We start from the raw sequence: 16,941 nt of genomic DNA, 5'->3' as shown, positions 1-16,941 counted from the left end.
AAATAAATAGGAAAGACGGGCGGCCGGAAATAATCAGGGCATTGGAGTTTAGCGGGACCTGGGCTCCAGTCCCAGCTCTGCGACTGACCAGCAGTGAGACCGGGACTGGGTTATTTTTACCTCTTTTGGTCTCAGTCTTCTTATCTGTGGGTAAAACGGTGATGACGGTCGCACCTGTTCCAGAGGACTCTGCCGCGGGATGTCAGCGAGGTGACGCCTTGTGACATGCTGGACACAAGGCATACGTGACAGACGCTCAAAATGTGTGAGTCCTCTCTCTCGTTTCTTTCCTCAAGAGCTTTTCATCTGCTGGATGGAAAGCTAGCTCTTTCACTTGGGAAGTGATGATTAGCAACTCAACCTCCCTCCCCAGGAACAGAATGGGTGGTGTCTCAAGCTGTGGCTTTGAAATAAACACAAAGAGCAGTGAGGTCCTGAGACATCCATGCAGTCCAACCTTCTGATCTTAGAGATGTATGTACTGTAAGGCCCGGAAGAGTGGTCTGCAGAGATCACAGAGAGTCAGTGGGCAGAACCAGGGCAGGCATCCTGCCCCCTCCAGCTGCCCTGCTTTTGGACACACTCAACTCTTTGGTTGAACTTAGCACCGTTCCAGGCGTCGAGGACTGCCCATTCCCTGGGCCGGGGCATCTGATGTGCCGACCGGTTCCTGCCCACTCTCTGTTTCAGGCTGTTGTTTCGGGGGTTGTTGATTTAGGGGTGGGTGCAGAGCTGGCTAAGGAAGAGGGAAGGGGCAGGACCATGGGTTTTGTAGACTTCACTGAAGGTCATAAAGGATTGGGACGAGTGACTGACGGGATTACCATCGACGGGGCTACTAAAGCCGTCTCAGATCATCCTCACAGCCTCACTACAACCTTGCGGGACAGGTATTAACCCCCTTTTCCAGACTGATGGGAGCATTCATTCAACATCTGTTTTAAAACACCTTCTGGGTGGCAGGCATAGTGTTGGGGACATAGCAGTGAACAATTCAGGACACAGTTTCTGCCTCATGGAGTTTCCAGGCTAGAGCAAGAGGAAGAATTTTTTTTTTTTAATTTTTTTTTTTTTTTAACATTTATTTATTTTTGGGACAGAGAGAGACAGAGCATGAACGGGGGAGGGGCAGAGAGAGAGGGAGACACAGAATCGGAAGCAGGCTCCAGGCTCTGGGCCATCAGCCCAGAGCCTGATGCGGGGCTGGAACTCACGGACCGCAAGATCGTGACCTGAGCCGAAGTCGGACGCTCAACCGACTGAGCCACCCAGGCGCCCCGAGAGGAAGAATTTTTTTTAAAGCTTGTTATTGATTTATTTTTAAGAAAGAGATAGAGAGCAAATGGGGGAGGGGCAGAGAGAGAGAAACTAAGAGTCAAGCGCTTAACTGACTGAGTCACCCAGATGTCCCAAAAGGAAGACTTTTTTTTTTTTGAAAACACAGAAATACATTATTGCAAACTGTGATTGCCACAAAAAAATCTGAGCTGCTAAGAATACAAGAAAGGCCTTGATTTACGTTAGGGGGTTGGAGAAGGTCTCTTTTGGAAAGTACACTTCCACTCAGGCGTGAGGAAACTGAGGCAGAAGGAGGACTTATACATGATTACAGGGAAAGTCACCATCTACCTGCTCACCCATCTTTTCAGGTCATTTTCATCCAGGATCCTTCTGACCGCCTGCAGAGGAAGGTAGCAATGCTGAGATGGGGAGAGAAAGGTTGACTTCACTGACCCAGCTCTGTCAAAATTATCTGTGTTTAGTGATTGATCTGTGCATTAAGAACGGCAGCCAGCGTTGTGGAGAGCCCCGATCTAGTTGGCAGGAGCCGTGCGTGTGGCTGCTGTCGACACGCTTACGGTGCACGGCTTTGGGAGAGTCATTTCCTCTCTCTGGGCCTCAGTTTACTGATCTCAGGTGCGCTTGAGCCCTAAAAGGAATAAGGGATCCCTGGTGAGAGATTGGAGGAATGTTTCCGACCACTGGCTCAAAAGGATGAGCTTATTTGCTTCAACCTAAGTGTGCAAATGGCTGCTTGAGGTGGGATTCCACAGGTAGGATTCTTCTCAAGTGACGCAGCCCTGGATTATCTGAGTTTCAGCTCGAGGCGGAAGCCTTTTGGAGGCACAGACCCTAAGGTTAGGGGTCATTATTCTAGAGAAGCACATACTGGGTTAGGAACTTCGAGGGTCGGTGAACTTTGAGGGTTGGTTCCCATCTCCCGCTTAAATTAACGGACCTAGGCCTGCCTTTGCCCTCAATAAAGATGGCGCGTGCCCTGGCCTCGGCCTGAGTGCCCTCACAAAAAATGGCAGCCTGCCTTTCTTTCCTTAGTCTTGCTGGGCAAGTGCGAATGCTCTTGCCCTTAGTCAAGATGGCACCCGCCCGCGCTTCTCTGCCCTGCCTCTGGCCCCTGCTATTCGGCTTCACTGCGCGCGCCTCGATGACCCCGCCTCGTTTCCGTAGGAAGAAGCGCCGGGAAAGATGGCGGCGGCTGCGGTTTGAATTCCAGCGGCGCCGCCAGAGTCCGAACAAGAGCAGGATTGGAGGGGGCGGGGACCTGGGGAGTCTGCGGGTCGCGACAGCCGGGGGAACCAGTTGGCGCCGCCGCCACGGACACCAACGCCACCACCTTCTCTGTGTCCATGATGGAGTCGGTGTTGGAAGAGGACGTCACCCTCCCCGGGACGCTCGGCGGCTGCAGGTGCGGCCCGGGCTTTGCAGGGGCGCGGTGACGCGGCCGGGATTCCCGCTGATGGGGGGTACACCCTAACGGAGACTTGGGGGTTTGCTCTTGAGGGTGATTGAGGGCTTCCGGACGGGGGCAGTGTGTGGGTTGGGGTCTTGGGGTAGGTGTCTCGAGCACCTATAGCAGCTGATACTGAGTGTGGGGTCGGGGGTGCGGGGTAGGGGTCCTGACCCGCCTCACACCTCCGTGGGGTTATTTCGAGACGTGCTTTGAAGAGGGTGTGAGGGTCAAGTAAGGGGTTTCCTGAAAGAGGGTGGCGAGGGGGACCTCTGGGGGTGTACCATTAGTAGGGGCTGGTTGAGGGGCAGCGCCCTTGGGGGCACTTGAGGTTCATTCTGATTTGGGGGTTTGCTTTCATCGTGGGGAGGTAGTTGGTTTGTCCAGACTTTGCTCACCGGCTCACATAGTGGCCACCAAGACGGAGGCAGTGAAGTGCAGCGGTTAAGAACCTTGGCTGGAGTTGGCCAGAACTGGATTCAGATCCCACCCTTTAAACCGACTAGTTGGGTGACTTTGGTAAAATGATTTAGCCTGTTTTCCCGTCTGTAAAATGGGACTAGTAGTAATATCTACCCAACGGAGATGGGATGAGGAGATTTAAAGAGAAGATGCCTTCCCAGTGCTTGGCACAGAACCGGTGCTTGAAAATGGATCCTGTGTTATCATTACATCCTCATCATCATCAGTACTACAGTTTGGGGAATGAGGGCTGAGAGTGGCCTCCCAATGCACCTGTCCCAAGAGGCTGTTGGAGTCCACATTGCTGGTGGGGCCCGGTGGCTTTCTTTTTGGCAGGAAGGCCTGACAGAGCCCCAGCCTGCTCCAGGGCTGGAGCCCTTTGGTTTTCTGGGCCTCCTGCTGGAGAGTGGGGAGAAGGATGTGGACGAGAGCCCTGACTGAGAATCTGCAGTGTTTATCCAGCTCTGCCAGGGAGGGGCTGCTGGTTTTCGTCAACAGACCCTCAGTGAAAGGGTTCCCTCGTTATCTACTGTGCAGTCCGGGGCAATTTTAAGAGTGACGTGGGCACAATTAATATTTATGCCTAGACAGCAGGCATAATCTGGTCCTATCTTGGGCAAACCTGGAGAGGCGGTTACTCTTGTTTGAGAACCTGTTATGTATCAGGCGCAGAGCAAGGCCCTTGGCAGCTCCTGCCTGATTGGATCCTGTGGTAGTTCAAGTCCCTTTCTCTTCATCTTACTACCACCACCCCAATCTTATTTGGGGACGACCTCTCACCAGCACTGTCCTTGATACTAGAGTTTGAAAGCCTTTTTAAAATGTGAATCGGATAGTCTGCTGCATGGTATGTTTAATGCTTCTCTGTGCCAGTAAGATAAAGTCCATTGTTTTTCTCTCATCTCTTCCTGTCTCAGTGCCATCTGACCCACACCCAGGTGGGTTTCGATCCCAGTTCTCTGTTTAACAGCCCTGTGGTCTTGGGCAAGTCTCTCGTTCTTCGCTCGCGAGCCTCAGTTTTCATCATCTGTGAGATGGGTGAATCTGAAGGGGCTTTGGCCGGTGTCTGACACGGAGCAGCAGCCCCACAAGGAGCAGATCCTCCCCCTTGTCTCTTCTCCCTGCCTTCGCGGGACCCTGACTAATCTCTTCCCTGCTTCAGACCCTCCCTGGCTCCCCACGCCCCTCAGGGTGAAGTACTTTAATGTTGCTTCCAAGGTCCTTCATTAGCCTGGCCCCATTGACCTCAGTACCTCCTTTGTCCTTTCTGTCCCTCCCTGTCTCCTCCCCAAACACTGCCCTCTGCCTGGTTGCCAAACCCTTTGTCACAAATGGCCTTGCCTTGTTCTTTCTTACTGTTGGGCCCGCGTACTCGCTCTTCCTGCTGCCCGGGTGCCTTCCCTGCTCCCCTTTGCCTTATTAAAGCCTCTTATTTTTCAGGTCTCAGTTAGATTTCAATGCCACGCCTCCCCCCCCACCCCCCACCCGGGCCCTCCGCACGCTTCCAGCCCCCACTACCATCACTGACCCCAGTCCCTGTCCTTATTGACCTCACTGAGTTTTATTGACTGACGCTGCTCAGTAGAAATATATCGTGAGCCGTGTATGTAATTTAAACTTTTCCAGCAGCCACGATGAAAAAAGGTAAACGAGAAACAAGTGAAATTACTTCTAGTCATATATTTTATTTAACCCAATCTTTCCGTGTATTGTCATTCTAACTCGCAAACAATAACAAAATTATTAGTGGAATATCTTACATTCCCTTTTATGTTACAAAGCCTTTGAAATCCGATATGCACCTCACACTTAATGTCACTTCTTGATTTGGATTAACCACATTTCAAGTGCTCGGCAGATACCTGTGGCTGGTGGCTCCTGCCCTGGGCGGTGCAGGTATGACTGTGACGTGTCCGTCGCCCTGATTAGACTCTGGCCTGTTTGAGAGCAGGGGCTGTGTTTTGTTCATCTTCGTGACTCCACTTCCCCAGCTGGTATCAGGTACATAAATGGGAGGTGACAGTTTTATCCTCTTTTTACAGGTGGGCACACTGAGGCTCAGAGAGGTGAGGTGGATGGTCTGGGGTCCCACAGAAAAGCACATGATCGAGACCATTTAAATCCAGGCTTACTGACTCCAGAGCCTGGCTCTCGGTGTCCGTCCTGCCTTCGAATTAGTTCTCTGAACCAGTTCTGAGAAGACCGGGAAGATTTTAGGGAGCTACTGGCACTTGGACTGGCCCTGAAAGGGCGGCCGAAGTGTCCTGAGACAGATAGCTTCTCCATTAGATGGTCACGGTGCAAGAGAAAAATCCTGGAATAAAATCACCTCTTTTTATTCTAATATGAGCACCCTTCTGCTTGGTAATTTCCAAGCCCCAGTTTTAGAGACTAAACCGAAGTCCAGTTTGTCCTCAGGCTTTTGTTGAATCAGGTCAGTGTGTGTCATTCTCTCCAAACCTGATCACCTGTGGGTGCCCCAGAGAGCTCCAGCCCCTTGAGAGTCAGGCTCCCATCCCAGGCCCGGGAACCTTGCCCAAGCTAAGGCCCTCGATTAAGTCCTGCCCGGGTCGAAAGAAACCGGGCTTTGTACTCAGGATGACTGGTTCTGAGTCCTGCTTCCCCCAGTTACTAGCCGAGTTGCTTTCGTAGTTCACTTAACCCTTCTGAGACTGAGTTTCTCTTCAGTGATAATATCTATTTGTTGGGTGACCATGTGGATGAAGCCAGGTCGTATGGATTATGTGCCTGAGACCCACTGGGGGTGCATGAAATGTTAGCTGTTTTTGTTTGACTGTTACGGCATCGCACTGTTTCCTGGACAGAATCCTCGGTGCCCACGACCCTGGATTTGTCCCTTTGTTTTTATGCCCAGGGTTCTTCCTCTCTCTAACTGTGAGCTTCCTAAGGCCTGGGCCCAGGCTTGTTCATCTGTAGGTTCCTTCAGTGCATGACCATTAAGTGCTTGCTGTCTGGTTAGGGGCAGACCAAAAAGATATGTTTTCCTGTAAGTTTGTGCACCGTTGTACTTCGTCAGGCAGAGAATGCCTTCGTGGACTTCTGTGGCAGGAGGTGGAAAAGGAAGATGGTGGAATGAAATTTAGGTGAAGGTTTGAAGGCTTGATCCGAGGCTGATCTTGGATCTCGTTCCCAGTGTGAGGAACCTGTTCCCAGTCCCCAGTATAAGCTTAGTAAGGGCCGGGAGCATGTCTGGCTTGATCCCGACTGTGTCTTCAGACCTAGAACCACATCTGGCACATAGGAGAGGATCAACAAGTGTTTGTCGAATGAGTCGGTTTTGTTCACTCTCTAAAAAGATAAATACCATGTAAATACAGGCTCCATGTTTAGTAGTGAAATGCTCCTTTGTAATAGCTGTGAAAGAGCGCACACACAGTGTGTCCACTGGTAGACTTTCTGGAACACAATTTGGTGTCAAAGATGTGCCCATGTGTGTTTTTTAAAAACCACTGTATTGAAATACAGTTTGTATGCCATAAAGTTCACCCATTTAAAATACACCGTTCAGTGATTTTCAGTATATTTACGGAATTGTCCCATCATCACCCTGATCTCATTTCCGAATAGTTTCCTCGTCTGAAAAAGAAACCCCGTGCCCGCCCGTCACTCCCCGTCTTAGCTTGGGCTGCTGTAACAAAAATGCCGTAGACTGGGCGATGTATGGACAACAGAATTTATTTCTCCAGTTTCTGAGACTGGAAGTCCCAGGGTCAGAGTGCCAGCATGGTTGAGTTCTGGTGAGAGCCCTCTTGCGGGTTGTAGACTGCTGACTTCTCACCATCTCTCCACACGTGGCGGAGAGCAGAGAGAGGAAGAGGAACCCTTGTGAGGGCACTAATCCCATTCGTGCGGGCGCCACCCTCCTGCCTTCATCTAACCCCACCTCCTCACTCATTCATTGGTTGATGACATTTGGGTGGTTTCTGCTTTTTTGGCTGTTGTGAATATTGTTGCTACAGACGTTTGTGCACCGGTTTTTGTGTGGGCCTGTGTTGTTTCTCGTGGGCGTATATCTGGGGATAGAATGGCTGGGTCATGTGTTAACTCCGCGTATGTTCGACATTTGGAGGAACTGTCCAACACTTTTCCAAAGGGGCTGCACCTTTTTATGCTCCCACCAGCAGCGTATGAAGGCTCTTATATCTTCACAGCCTTGTGGACACTTCTGGTCTGTCGTTTGATCGTGGCCATCCTTGGGGGCGTGACACGATATCTCACTGTGGTATCGTTTTGCATTTCCCTAACGACTAATGATGCCGGACAGTTTTTCTTATGCTTTTTTTAGCCGCTTGTATATGGTTCACCCTTGAACAACATGGGGGTTGGGGGCACGATGTCCCACGCAGTGGAAAATCCACTTGTAACTTTTGACTCCCCCCAAAACTTAACTACTAATGGCCTATTGTTAACCGGAAGTCTTAGTCATAATGTATACAGTCGATTAACACATATTTTGTGTGTTATATGTATTATATACTGTATTCTTACAGTAAAGTAAGCTAGAGAAAAGAAAATGTTATTAAAAGCACAATGAAGAGAAAATACATTTACGGTACTGTTCGGTATTTATTGAAAACGATCCCCGTATAAGTGGACCTGCGCAGCGCTACTTATGTTGTTCAAGGGTCCACTGTCTTTTCAAATCCTTTGCCCCTTCAAAATATGTGAATATATTTTGACCTAGCAATTCCACTCCTTTTTACCTTAGAGAAATTCTCATGCATGTGCACAGGGAGACCTGTATGAGGATATTCATAAAGCATTGTTTGTAAAAGGAACAAGTTGGAAACAAATTGCATTACCGTCAGGGGATCGGGTAAACACACATCCTTTCCAAAGTGTATTTCAGACTGTGACCCATTGACAACTCATGAAATTCAATTTAGTAAGTTTCAGCCAGAATTAAAAAAACAGAACAGTACAGAATGGAAAGCACTTCAAGAATCAAGGCTAATATATTTCCGTCTATGGGTCATGGTCAGTAAAGTTTGAAAAACACTGCTGTCCAATGCTTTGTGGGAGTTAAAGCATGAAGGTAGATCTGTTCGTACGGTCATGAAAACATCTTCAGGACACATAAAGAAAAGATGCTGCAGAATAAGACACACAGCTGCCATATCTTTGGCTATTGTAAATAATTCTGCGATAAACATAGGGGTGCATCTTCTCAAATTAGTGTTTTCGTTTTCTTTGGGTAAATGTCCAGTAGTGGGATTACTGGGTCATGTGGTAATTCTAATTTTAATTTAAAAAGTTTTTTAAAATGTTTATTTATTAAGAAAAAAATTTTTTTAATGCTTATTTATTTTTGACTGAGAGGGAGACAGAGCATGAGCAGGGGAGGGCCAGAGAGAGAGGGAGACACAGAATCCGAAGCAGGCTCCAGGCTCTGAGCTGTCAGCACAGAGCCTGACGCAGGGGTCGAACCCATGGACCGTGAGATCATGACCTGCGCCGAAGTCGGATGCTTAACCGACTGAGCCACCCAGGCGCCCCTCTAGTTGTAATTTTTTGAGGAACCTCCATACTGTTTCCCACAGTGGCTGTACCGGTTTGCACTCCCACCAGCAGTGCATGAGGGTTCCTGTTCCTCCACGTCCTTGCCAATACTTACTTCTTTTCTCTTTGATTGTAGCCATTCTGACAGGTGGGAGGTGAGACCTCATTGTGGTTTTGATTTGCATCTCCCCTGATGATGAGTGATGACGAGCATCTTTTCCTGTGCCCGTCGGCCACCTGTATGTCTTCTTTTGTCTGTATTTTCTGTATTTATATATTTCTTCTCTAAGAATACATAACACGTAACGAGAAGTGGGTTGTCAAGAGACAGACAGAGGTGCACCTGCTGTAATTGTTTTCTGAATGTGACGCCCGGTTCTATTCCCAGCTCTCCCAACGCCTTATCAACGAGACGCTTAGTCCTCTAGACCTTGTTGGGTCTTGTGGTGTGAATGGACGGTGCCTGCTGCCACATACAGCACAGAAAGTGACTGTGCCTTTTGGGTGGCGGTAGGACCAAGACGGGAGGGCGAGGTGGTGAAGCACAGGTGAGCGTCTCTTCATTTGCTCGACAGAGAGTCCATAAAAAGCAGCCTCAGCGGCCGTGCCCTGTGCCGATCACTGGAAGTCCTCTGCCTGGGTTCGTTTGGAGCTCGCCATGTCTTCCTTGAGGAAGGTGTAAGGGGCACCAGGGCGGTGTAGAGATTAAGGGCATGGGGTTCGAAATCAAGCCAGCTTGGGTCTTTTCAGCAGACTGACTTTTCTGAGTTTCTGTTTTCCCTGTTAAAAAAAAAGGCAGCCTTTAAAACCGCCACCTGCTGTAGAAGGGCCATGGTGAGGCTTCAGTAGGAGGCTGCCCATCCTAGTGGGGTGCTCGTTCACTGTGGGTGCCCCTGCAGGGAAGGTTGTTAGATGATGCTGTATCTGGCATGTGAGGAAACCGGCGCTGACCATGTGCCGTGTTCGTATGGGAGCTTTGGGCGGCCCAGGCACAGGTTAGCGGTGACACGGACACAAAGAAACCTGGATTTTGGTCTCTGCTTTGCTGATAACCCCTTGTGATTTTGAGCAAAGAGGTTCCTTCTCCTTTCTGCGCCTTAGTCTCCCCCATCAATACCATGATAAGATTGTACCTCAGCCCTCTGCTTTCGCTTGCATAGTTCTGATTTCAACCTAGGCCTAAGGCTAAGAGTGAATGATCCGAGTGGGGAGAGGGAGCCACTTGAAGCTGGAGGGTGGCTAGAACTGACTGGAGATTGCAGATGACAGAGATTCATAGCATTTTAAAAGTGGGTATGTAAAACCCAAGTGGAAATTTGGCAGGAACCAGGCAGGAACTTCTGCATTAAATAGCGGTTTCTTTTAATAATTGGGATGTCAAATGTCATTTTTCAGACTTCATTGTTTGCCTCTTGGAAACTTGTCTGAGACCAAATTCTTTGGCTTTGCCTGCCATGTAGTTTTCAACCGTGGTTGATCCTGGCTTGAGTAACTGATGGGCCATTTCAGCCAGTGGTGGTAAGTTAGTGGCTGTGGTGGAGAGAACCCAGACTGGGAATGTAAGACCAGACGTAGGCTAAACTTGACCGGTAAGCTGGTGTATGACTTAGGGCCCCTGGGCCACCATCTGCAAAGAAGGTGGTGGTCGAACTTGATTTGAACTTTTACTATTCAATTTAGAGAATGGAGTGTCTCCTTCTACTGATGCTTATTAGAGGGAATGGAGAATTATAGAAAATTAAAATGGAGGAAATCTCTCCCATTTTCCTACAAATGAGGATTTTTAATATTTTTCTTTGTCTTTTAATGGATGTATAGCCCACCTAGTTTCCAAGAAGGATTTGAGGTGACCCTAGTGTACATGTATTTAGTTTTTCATAGTTGAAGGCACATTCTGCTGAAGTTTTTCTCAGTTATCTTTACAGCAGACACATATTATGTAATCATTCTTGTGATGTTGGAATTTTGTGATCTCCAGTTTTTTGCTCGGTTCTGACCACAAAGATCTGTTGCCAACGCCACAATTTGGTGATCAGGCAGAATTGTCCTAGGAACAGGATGGATTTGGATTTAGAAACGTGGAGAGAACACTGCTGGGAAGGGAAGCTGAGTGTCCCTCAGTCTCTAGTTGATAGCTTGGGACGGGGAAGCATTATTGGGGGTTAGACAGAAAAGATTTGGGTTCTTGACTTGGTTGCTGTGTGACTCTGGCCAGGCCACTGAAATTATCTACGCCGTGGTGCCCCCCTCTGAAAACGCGTGGCCTCTCGGGCAGCTCTCACGATGGTAAATCTTTTGTAAATTACAAAGCACTGTATGTTTCATGGTGACAGCAGTATTTTGCTCCCATTTAAGGAGTGCCCACAATATGCCAGGTACCTTGCTGAGCACTTTGTGTCTTGTTTGATTGCCAATTACTTACGATGTAGCTGCTGTTCTCCTTTTAGGGAGGAAGGAAGTGAGGCTTGGAGAGGTATATGGCAGAGCTTCGAATAGAATCCGGGGTAGTGTCTTTTGTGTCAAACCACGCCTCCTATTATGGCTTAGTTTTCTGTCAGTGTCTTCAGATCCTCACTTAACCTATTTTTATAATTCAACCGGTAAAATTTCTTGGATCAGTGAATTTTGCATTTTTATGTGACATTCTTAAGGCATCTGAATTGGTGCCTACGTCTTGGGAGCTTATTTTTGGTTGTGAAAAGTGTATTAATAGCGATAATACTAGGAATGACAAAACCAGTAGGTAACCATTTAGTGAGTATTGTGTGCTGAGTGTTATAAACATTAACTCATTTAATGTTTACAGGTAGAGGGTTGGTATCTCCATGTAAAATACGCAGTGGGACTCAGAAACACGTTTATAGTTGGCAAAGTGCTTCTGCACCGAGCACATGAATGGCTCACAGAACACTTGATATACGAATGAATGAATGAATGGATGAATGACCATCCTTACTGAAGGTCACTCAGCTATTAAGTGTTAGAGCCCCAGAGCCTGAGTTCTTAACCTCTGCGCTTCACGTCTCCCGGGTCACTCAGCAGTGTGTCCCTCATTGGTTGCGGCCTGATGATTGTCATGTGCAGTCCGGGCAGTCCTGACGGTCTGTTCAAACACTAACTCATCTCCTCCTGCACATGCTCTCTCCTAGTGGCCTTGTTCCCAATTTACCAGACGACGTGGATGGCATCAGCCCCATTGCTGGTTTGGGGAATGGTGGTAAGTATACAAAGCCGGGCAGTCTCTTGAGTAAGAGTGAGGGAAGTAGACACTAGACCATGAAGGCCTTGTGGCCTTGAGCCTAGGACTGGGCTTCGATGTCTCCGGGGCCCAGGGCCTCCCCTGGCATGGCTAGGTGCTCCCCGTGGGCGTTCGGTATTTTACATACCTACTGAGTTGCTGTTCACCTCCTCTCTTAAACACTGGCCTGGGGGAACTGATGTCCTCCAGGCCCTGTTTCGGGAGTTCTTTTGTTGCCACCAGACGCGTAGAGATTCAGCCGGTGTTTGCCGAGCCGAGCGCCTGCACGGAGGCTGCGTGTCGAAGTGGTGACCTGGTCAGGTGTGGAGGGCCTGCTGCCCCCTGCTGCCGCGTGGCTGCAGGCCCTGAGCACTGCCCTCTGAGCGCGGTGTGCCAAGGCCTTCCCGGCAGGCCGCTGGCTTCCATCTGCTGGCCGAGGCCCAGCATTCCGACAGCAGCCTGCCCTTTGGAGACAAATAGTTGGTCAGACCACGGGACACGGCGCCGAGGAAATAAGCAGTCTGTTGTGCGGAAGCTGGGTTGCGAGGAGCGTCTCTGCTGGGCAGCTCGGCTTTTGCTAAGCATTCTTCCCAAGTTTTGTTTCTGAAAGAAGCGAATGCTATTAGAAGTATCTTTGGGAAGTGCTAATAATTTGCCTTTTTAAAATATCTGAAGAGATATTTTGACTTGTGGGTTGTTTTTTTCTCTTTTCCAAAGCGAGAAGACTTGCAGAAGGAAGTTTTTAGAACAGACAGTGTTAAGTGTCCTGAGGTTTATTTCTGGAGAATACTTAAAGGCCACCCTCAGGGTTTCCTTCAGAACCTGTTGACTTCTACCTTACACACAAAATCCAGCAATCGCTATTCTTCCTGCCGAAAATTGATGGGCCTGCTCCTTGCTTCAGTCCACAGTGTTTGTACATCGCTCTGTGCCCAGCCCGGGGCTGAGCACTGGGATCCAACCTTGAACGTGGTCACAGTCAAGCCTAGAAGATAGTTCAACAGAGAAGTGTCATGACAAATCATATAAAAAAAGGTGCTGTGAGGGAGGATGAGGGGGAGGCGGTCAGGCAAGAGTTTAAGACATTGATCCTGGAGCTGAGACTTGACGAACAAGTAGGACCTAGATAGGGACGCAGGCCTCGGCAGAGCACGGGGTGTCTGAGAGCCAGGGAAACAGATCTGTGTGCCCTTGTCTGCTACGCAGGGTTCTTTACAGTGTGCCCCTGCCCACCTCCACCTCCGAGCCTCTTGTGCCCACTGGTTTCTGAACGCCATGCCTGCCTCTAGGCCTTTGCCTGTGAAGTTTCTTCTTCCTTTTGCCTTCATCTGCCTGCTGCCTCTTTAAGACTCACCTCAAAGCTCACCACCTTCTTTGGCTCTCCCCAGGTTCACTTTGGTGTTCTTTCCTCTCTGGAACTTACACATTTCACTTACTTCATTTATTCCTGTTGATTGGTGACTTTAAAAACCTCCAGAATCAGACCCCTTCTTCCCTGAGTATCATCTTACTACCTGTGCTAAGCCACCGTGATCTCTGGCCTGGATTGTTCCAGTACTCTGGCTGGTGCCCTTGTCTCCCTCTAAGCTCCTTTCAGTCTGGTCTCGGCGAGGCAGCCTGAGGGAACCTGTCGAAACCCAAGTCCAGCCATGTTCCTCCGTAGCTTGGAGCCCTCTGGTGGCTCCCCAGTCCCGAGAAGAGCCTATAAAGCCAGGCACAGCCTGCCCCCCAGCACCTCCCTTACCTCCTCTCCTGCGGTCCCACTGTTTAGTGTCCTCCGGGCCCCTGCGGCTGGTTCTTACATCCACTGGGCACCCTCCCACCTCAGGTATCTCCCTTTGCCCTTTTCTTCAGGTCTGCCCAGAGGACACCTTCTCAGTGAGACCTTCCTGATTTAGCCACCTTACTTAAAATAGCAATCCTCACCCCACCCTGGATATTTCCAATCCTTCGCCACTGAATTTTTCTCCATAGCCTTTATCTCTTTTTAACATACTATCTAATTGCCCTCTTATTTTGTTCATTGTCTGTCTTCTCTCTTGAGACTGTCAGCTCCATTTGTTTCGTTTCCTGACGTGGCCACATCTAGAATGGTGCCTAGCAGAGAGGAGGCCCTCAATGCATATTTGTTGGAAGAATGGATTCATTCATTTACTCAGTGCACATTTCACCCAACACTTAAAAAGCACCAGGCACTTTCTACAGCGTGGTACCAGTTTGTCTGCATCTCTGTCTTGCCTACTAGATCGAGAGCCTTTAGGCGGGATCAGTGTCTCTCTCACCATTGTTTCCCCAGCACTAGGATGGTGATTGGCACAGAGGAGGTGTGCGATGAATGTTTGTTGGAGTAGAGGAGCTGTGAAAAGCTTTGGGCGGTGGCAAAGTCTGTAATCGCCCTAAAGCAAGGATGGGGCAGTTTTCAACCTGTTGCCTGCTTTTGAAAACACTTCTTGGAACACAGCTTCCTTACTTATGAATTGTCTGTGGCTGTTGTGCTCCAGCAGAAGAGTTGGCCAGTTATGACAGATTTTAGGCTTTGCTTATGGCCTACAGAGCCTAAAATATTGATTGTCTGGCGTTTTAAGAAAAAATTTGCCAACCCCAGGCAGTTAGACATGCTTGAATTGCTGACACGGGAAGGTGGTATCCCGTTCAGTGAAATAACTTCCTGACGATCACAGAGGAAGCACCTATCGGGACAGTTGGGGTTGGCCACATGCCCAGTGCGTTTTGTGGGTTCGTTCTCCGACAGGTTACACTGGGGCTCCTTGAAGTAATTTGTAAATACCTGAAATATAATGGTTTAGAGCTTTCCCTGGACTCAAGTCAGTAAATCACAGTAGACAGAAAGTGCCAGCAGAATGTACTGTGGAAGCTGTTCATGTTTTTGTTTTTTTCTTTTCTGGGTTCTGTTCCCTAACAGGGATGCTGGGTGGTTTGCGTACCATGCCGTTTTCCTGTGTCTGTTTTACCTTTTTATAGTGCTCCCAAATGTGTCCGAAGAAACAGTGTCTCCCACCAGAGCACGGAACATGAAGGACTTTGAAAATGTAAGTGGAGATACCAGATCATCATCCCTAACAAATCACGTCTGCTGCCGCGGTCCAGGCAGGCCCAGGCGGGAGCTGTATTTCTTGCGAGGTGTCGAAGCTGGATCACGCCAGAGTTGCGGGCGGTACTGCCTCTTGGGGGCGCTCTCCGTACGGCTGTTCCCTACCTGTGCAGCCGGCCCTTCTGTCCCGGGCCAGATGCGGGTTCTGACAGGACCAGCAATTTCCAGCTTTGGGGAGTTTGACGTATTTCTGGGGTCCTGAACGTCAGGATATTACCATACTGCCCAGCGGAGAGGCGCTAATATTTGCCAAGGGCTTCCCTGTAACGTGAGGCATGTTATTGATGGTCCCCACTTAATCCTTGCTATAACTCTTTGAGGTATTTTACATTTTACAGATAAGTCGTAAGCCTAGGAGAGACTCGCTTACAGTCACGTGATACTTGAGTGGTGGGGCTGGGATTTGAATCCAGGTTTTTAAGGATTCCAAAACCTTTATTCCTGCCGCTGCTCTGTGCCACCTCCTTGCTTTTCATAGGCTTCATCTTTGTTGCTGTGGAACAAAACGCGAGCAGCCTGCGCCCAGGGCGGTTGTGTATAGCATCTGAGGACGCCTTACGTGGTGATGGATTTGGCCTCCATGCTTAGTGTCTTCCCGCATTGTGTCTTCCATTTGTTAACAGAGGGGGTTTGTTGTCAAGGAACAGGAAAATAAGGTTATTTTCCCAATTCCAATTCTCCTTAACAAGTTACCTGTTCAGCGCTCTCATTTGTCATGGGAAGAATTAGACCCTTCTTCATTTGCAGCCAAATGAAATCCATACTATGCAAGACACAGGAGATATTTATCAGGGAGAAGACGGAGGACGGAGAGAAGGACGTTCCACAGTTACGTCTCTCCCTCCCCAGTTGTCTTTACAGAACAGAGCGGTACTGTCTCTGGATTTAATTTAGAATACTCATTACTGCTAATAGTTATCTGCAAACCACCAGTGACCAATTGAAGAAATGACTTGTCAGATCTCTAATGGAAACAAGTAATTTCTGAGCTTTGAGTTGTTCTCATTTCAACTGTACAACTCCATCTATGCTGTGGGGTCTGGGGCCTCAATCAAATGAGATTTGATTATTCCACATCGTGTATAATTAAAACGTGCTCTGCTATTAAATGGCTGTTTCTGTTTTATCCTCAGAGTAAGAATAGCCACTGTTTATTGAGCTCTTGCTCTGAGCTGGGCACTTGAAAGATTTAGCTCTTCATGTATGTTACTTTAATATGGAAGCCGATCCGCAAGACACAGAGTTATTTAATTTTTGAAGGGCACGGCTTTGAATTTTATTCCTAGGTGGAAAAACTTAACAGAATCTTAGAATTTTCGTTTCGCGTGTTATTGTCTGCTTTTTGAGCCGGAAGGAATCTTAGACTTGAGTCCGACCCTAGGAGAAACTGAGGTGCAGGGATGTGACCTGGCAGACCGTGGCCCCTGGACCCAGGCTGCCTGCAGGTTCACTGCTCACGAGTGACCTCGGGCCAGTCGCGTAATCTGTCTGCACTGTCTTTAGACTGGGGGTGTTGACAGTTTCTGCTTCTTCAGGCTGCTGGCAGGATTAAGTGAGCACCTCTCGGCCCGACGCAGAGCTCCTCTCCTCTTCACTGTTGTTAAATTCGTTATTAGTTTTTCTACTCTGCCGTGTGATTCAAGTGTCCCTTCTCCAGATGGGTTCTGGATGACCTAAATGCTGTTGTTCTGGAAGGCGAGAGGGAGTCTTCTGTGCCGATACATTTCAGGATTTATGCTTTTTCTTTATGGCTGTGGTCCTCCGGCTGCTGTTAGGTTTTTATGGCATTAATATTTTTTATTGTAGCATTTTCAAGAGCAAATTCTGCTGTTGAAATTGAAATGACCACAGTGTTCCCAGTGT

The 16,941-nt window shown here is 48.7% G+C and overlaps 1 protein-coding gene across 1 annotated transcript in view; it reads left to right on the top strand.

The window, feature by feature from the left end:
* The first annotated feature begins 2,520 nt into the window (after nucleotides 1–2,520).
* Nucleotides 2,521–16,941, top strand: part of CDK5RAP2 (CDK5 regulatory subunit associated protein 2) — a 169,809-nt gene continuing 155,388 nt past the window's right edge. The window contains 3 exon segments of the mRNA XM_019454024.2: nucleotides 2,521–2,704; nucleotides 11,878–11,945; nucleotides 14,949–15,016. Coding sequence (XP_019309569.2) covers nucleotides 2,646–2,704; nucleotides 11,878–11,945; nucleotides 14,949–15,016 — 195 coding nt within the window. The 5' untranslated portion in view covers nucleotides 2,521–2,645.

Source organism: Panthera pardus, unplaced genomic scaffold (assembly GCF_024362965.1).
Source record: "Panthera pardus isolate Hobbes unplaced genomic scaffold, ASM2436296v1 HiC_scaffold_20, whole genome shotgun sequence".
Lineage (NCBI taxonomy): Eukaryota > Metazoa > Chordata > Mammalia > Carnivora > Felidae > Panthera > Panthera pardus.
The sequence above is the reverse complement of the archived record's forward strand: the minus strand, read 5'-3'. Positions and strand labels throughout refer to the sequence as shown.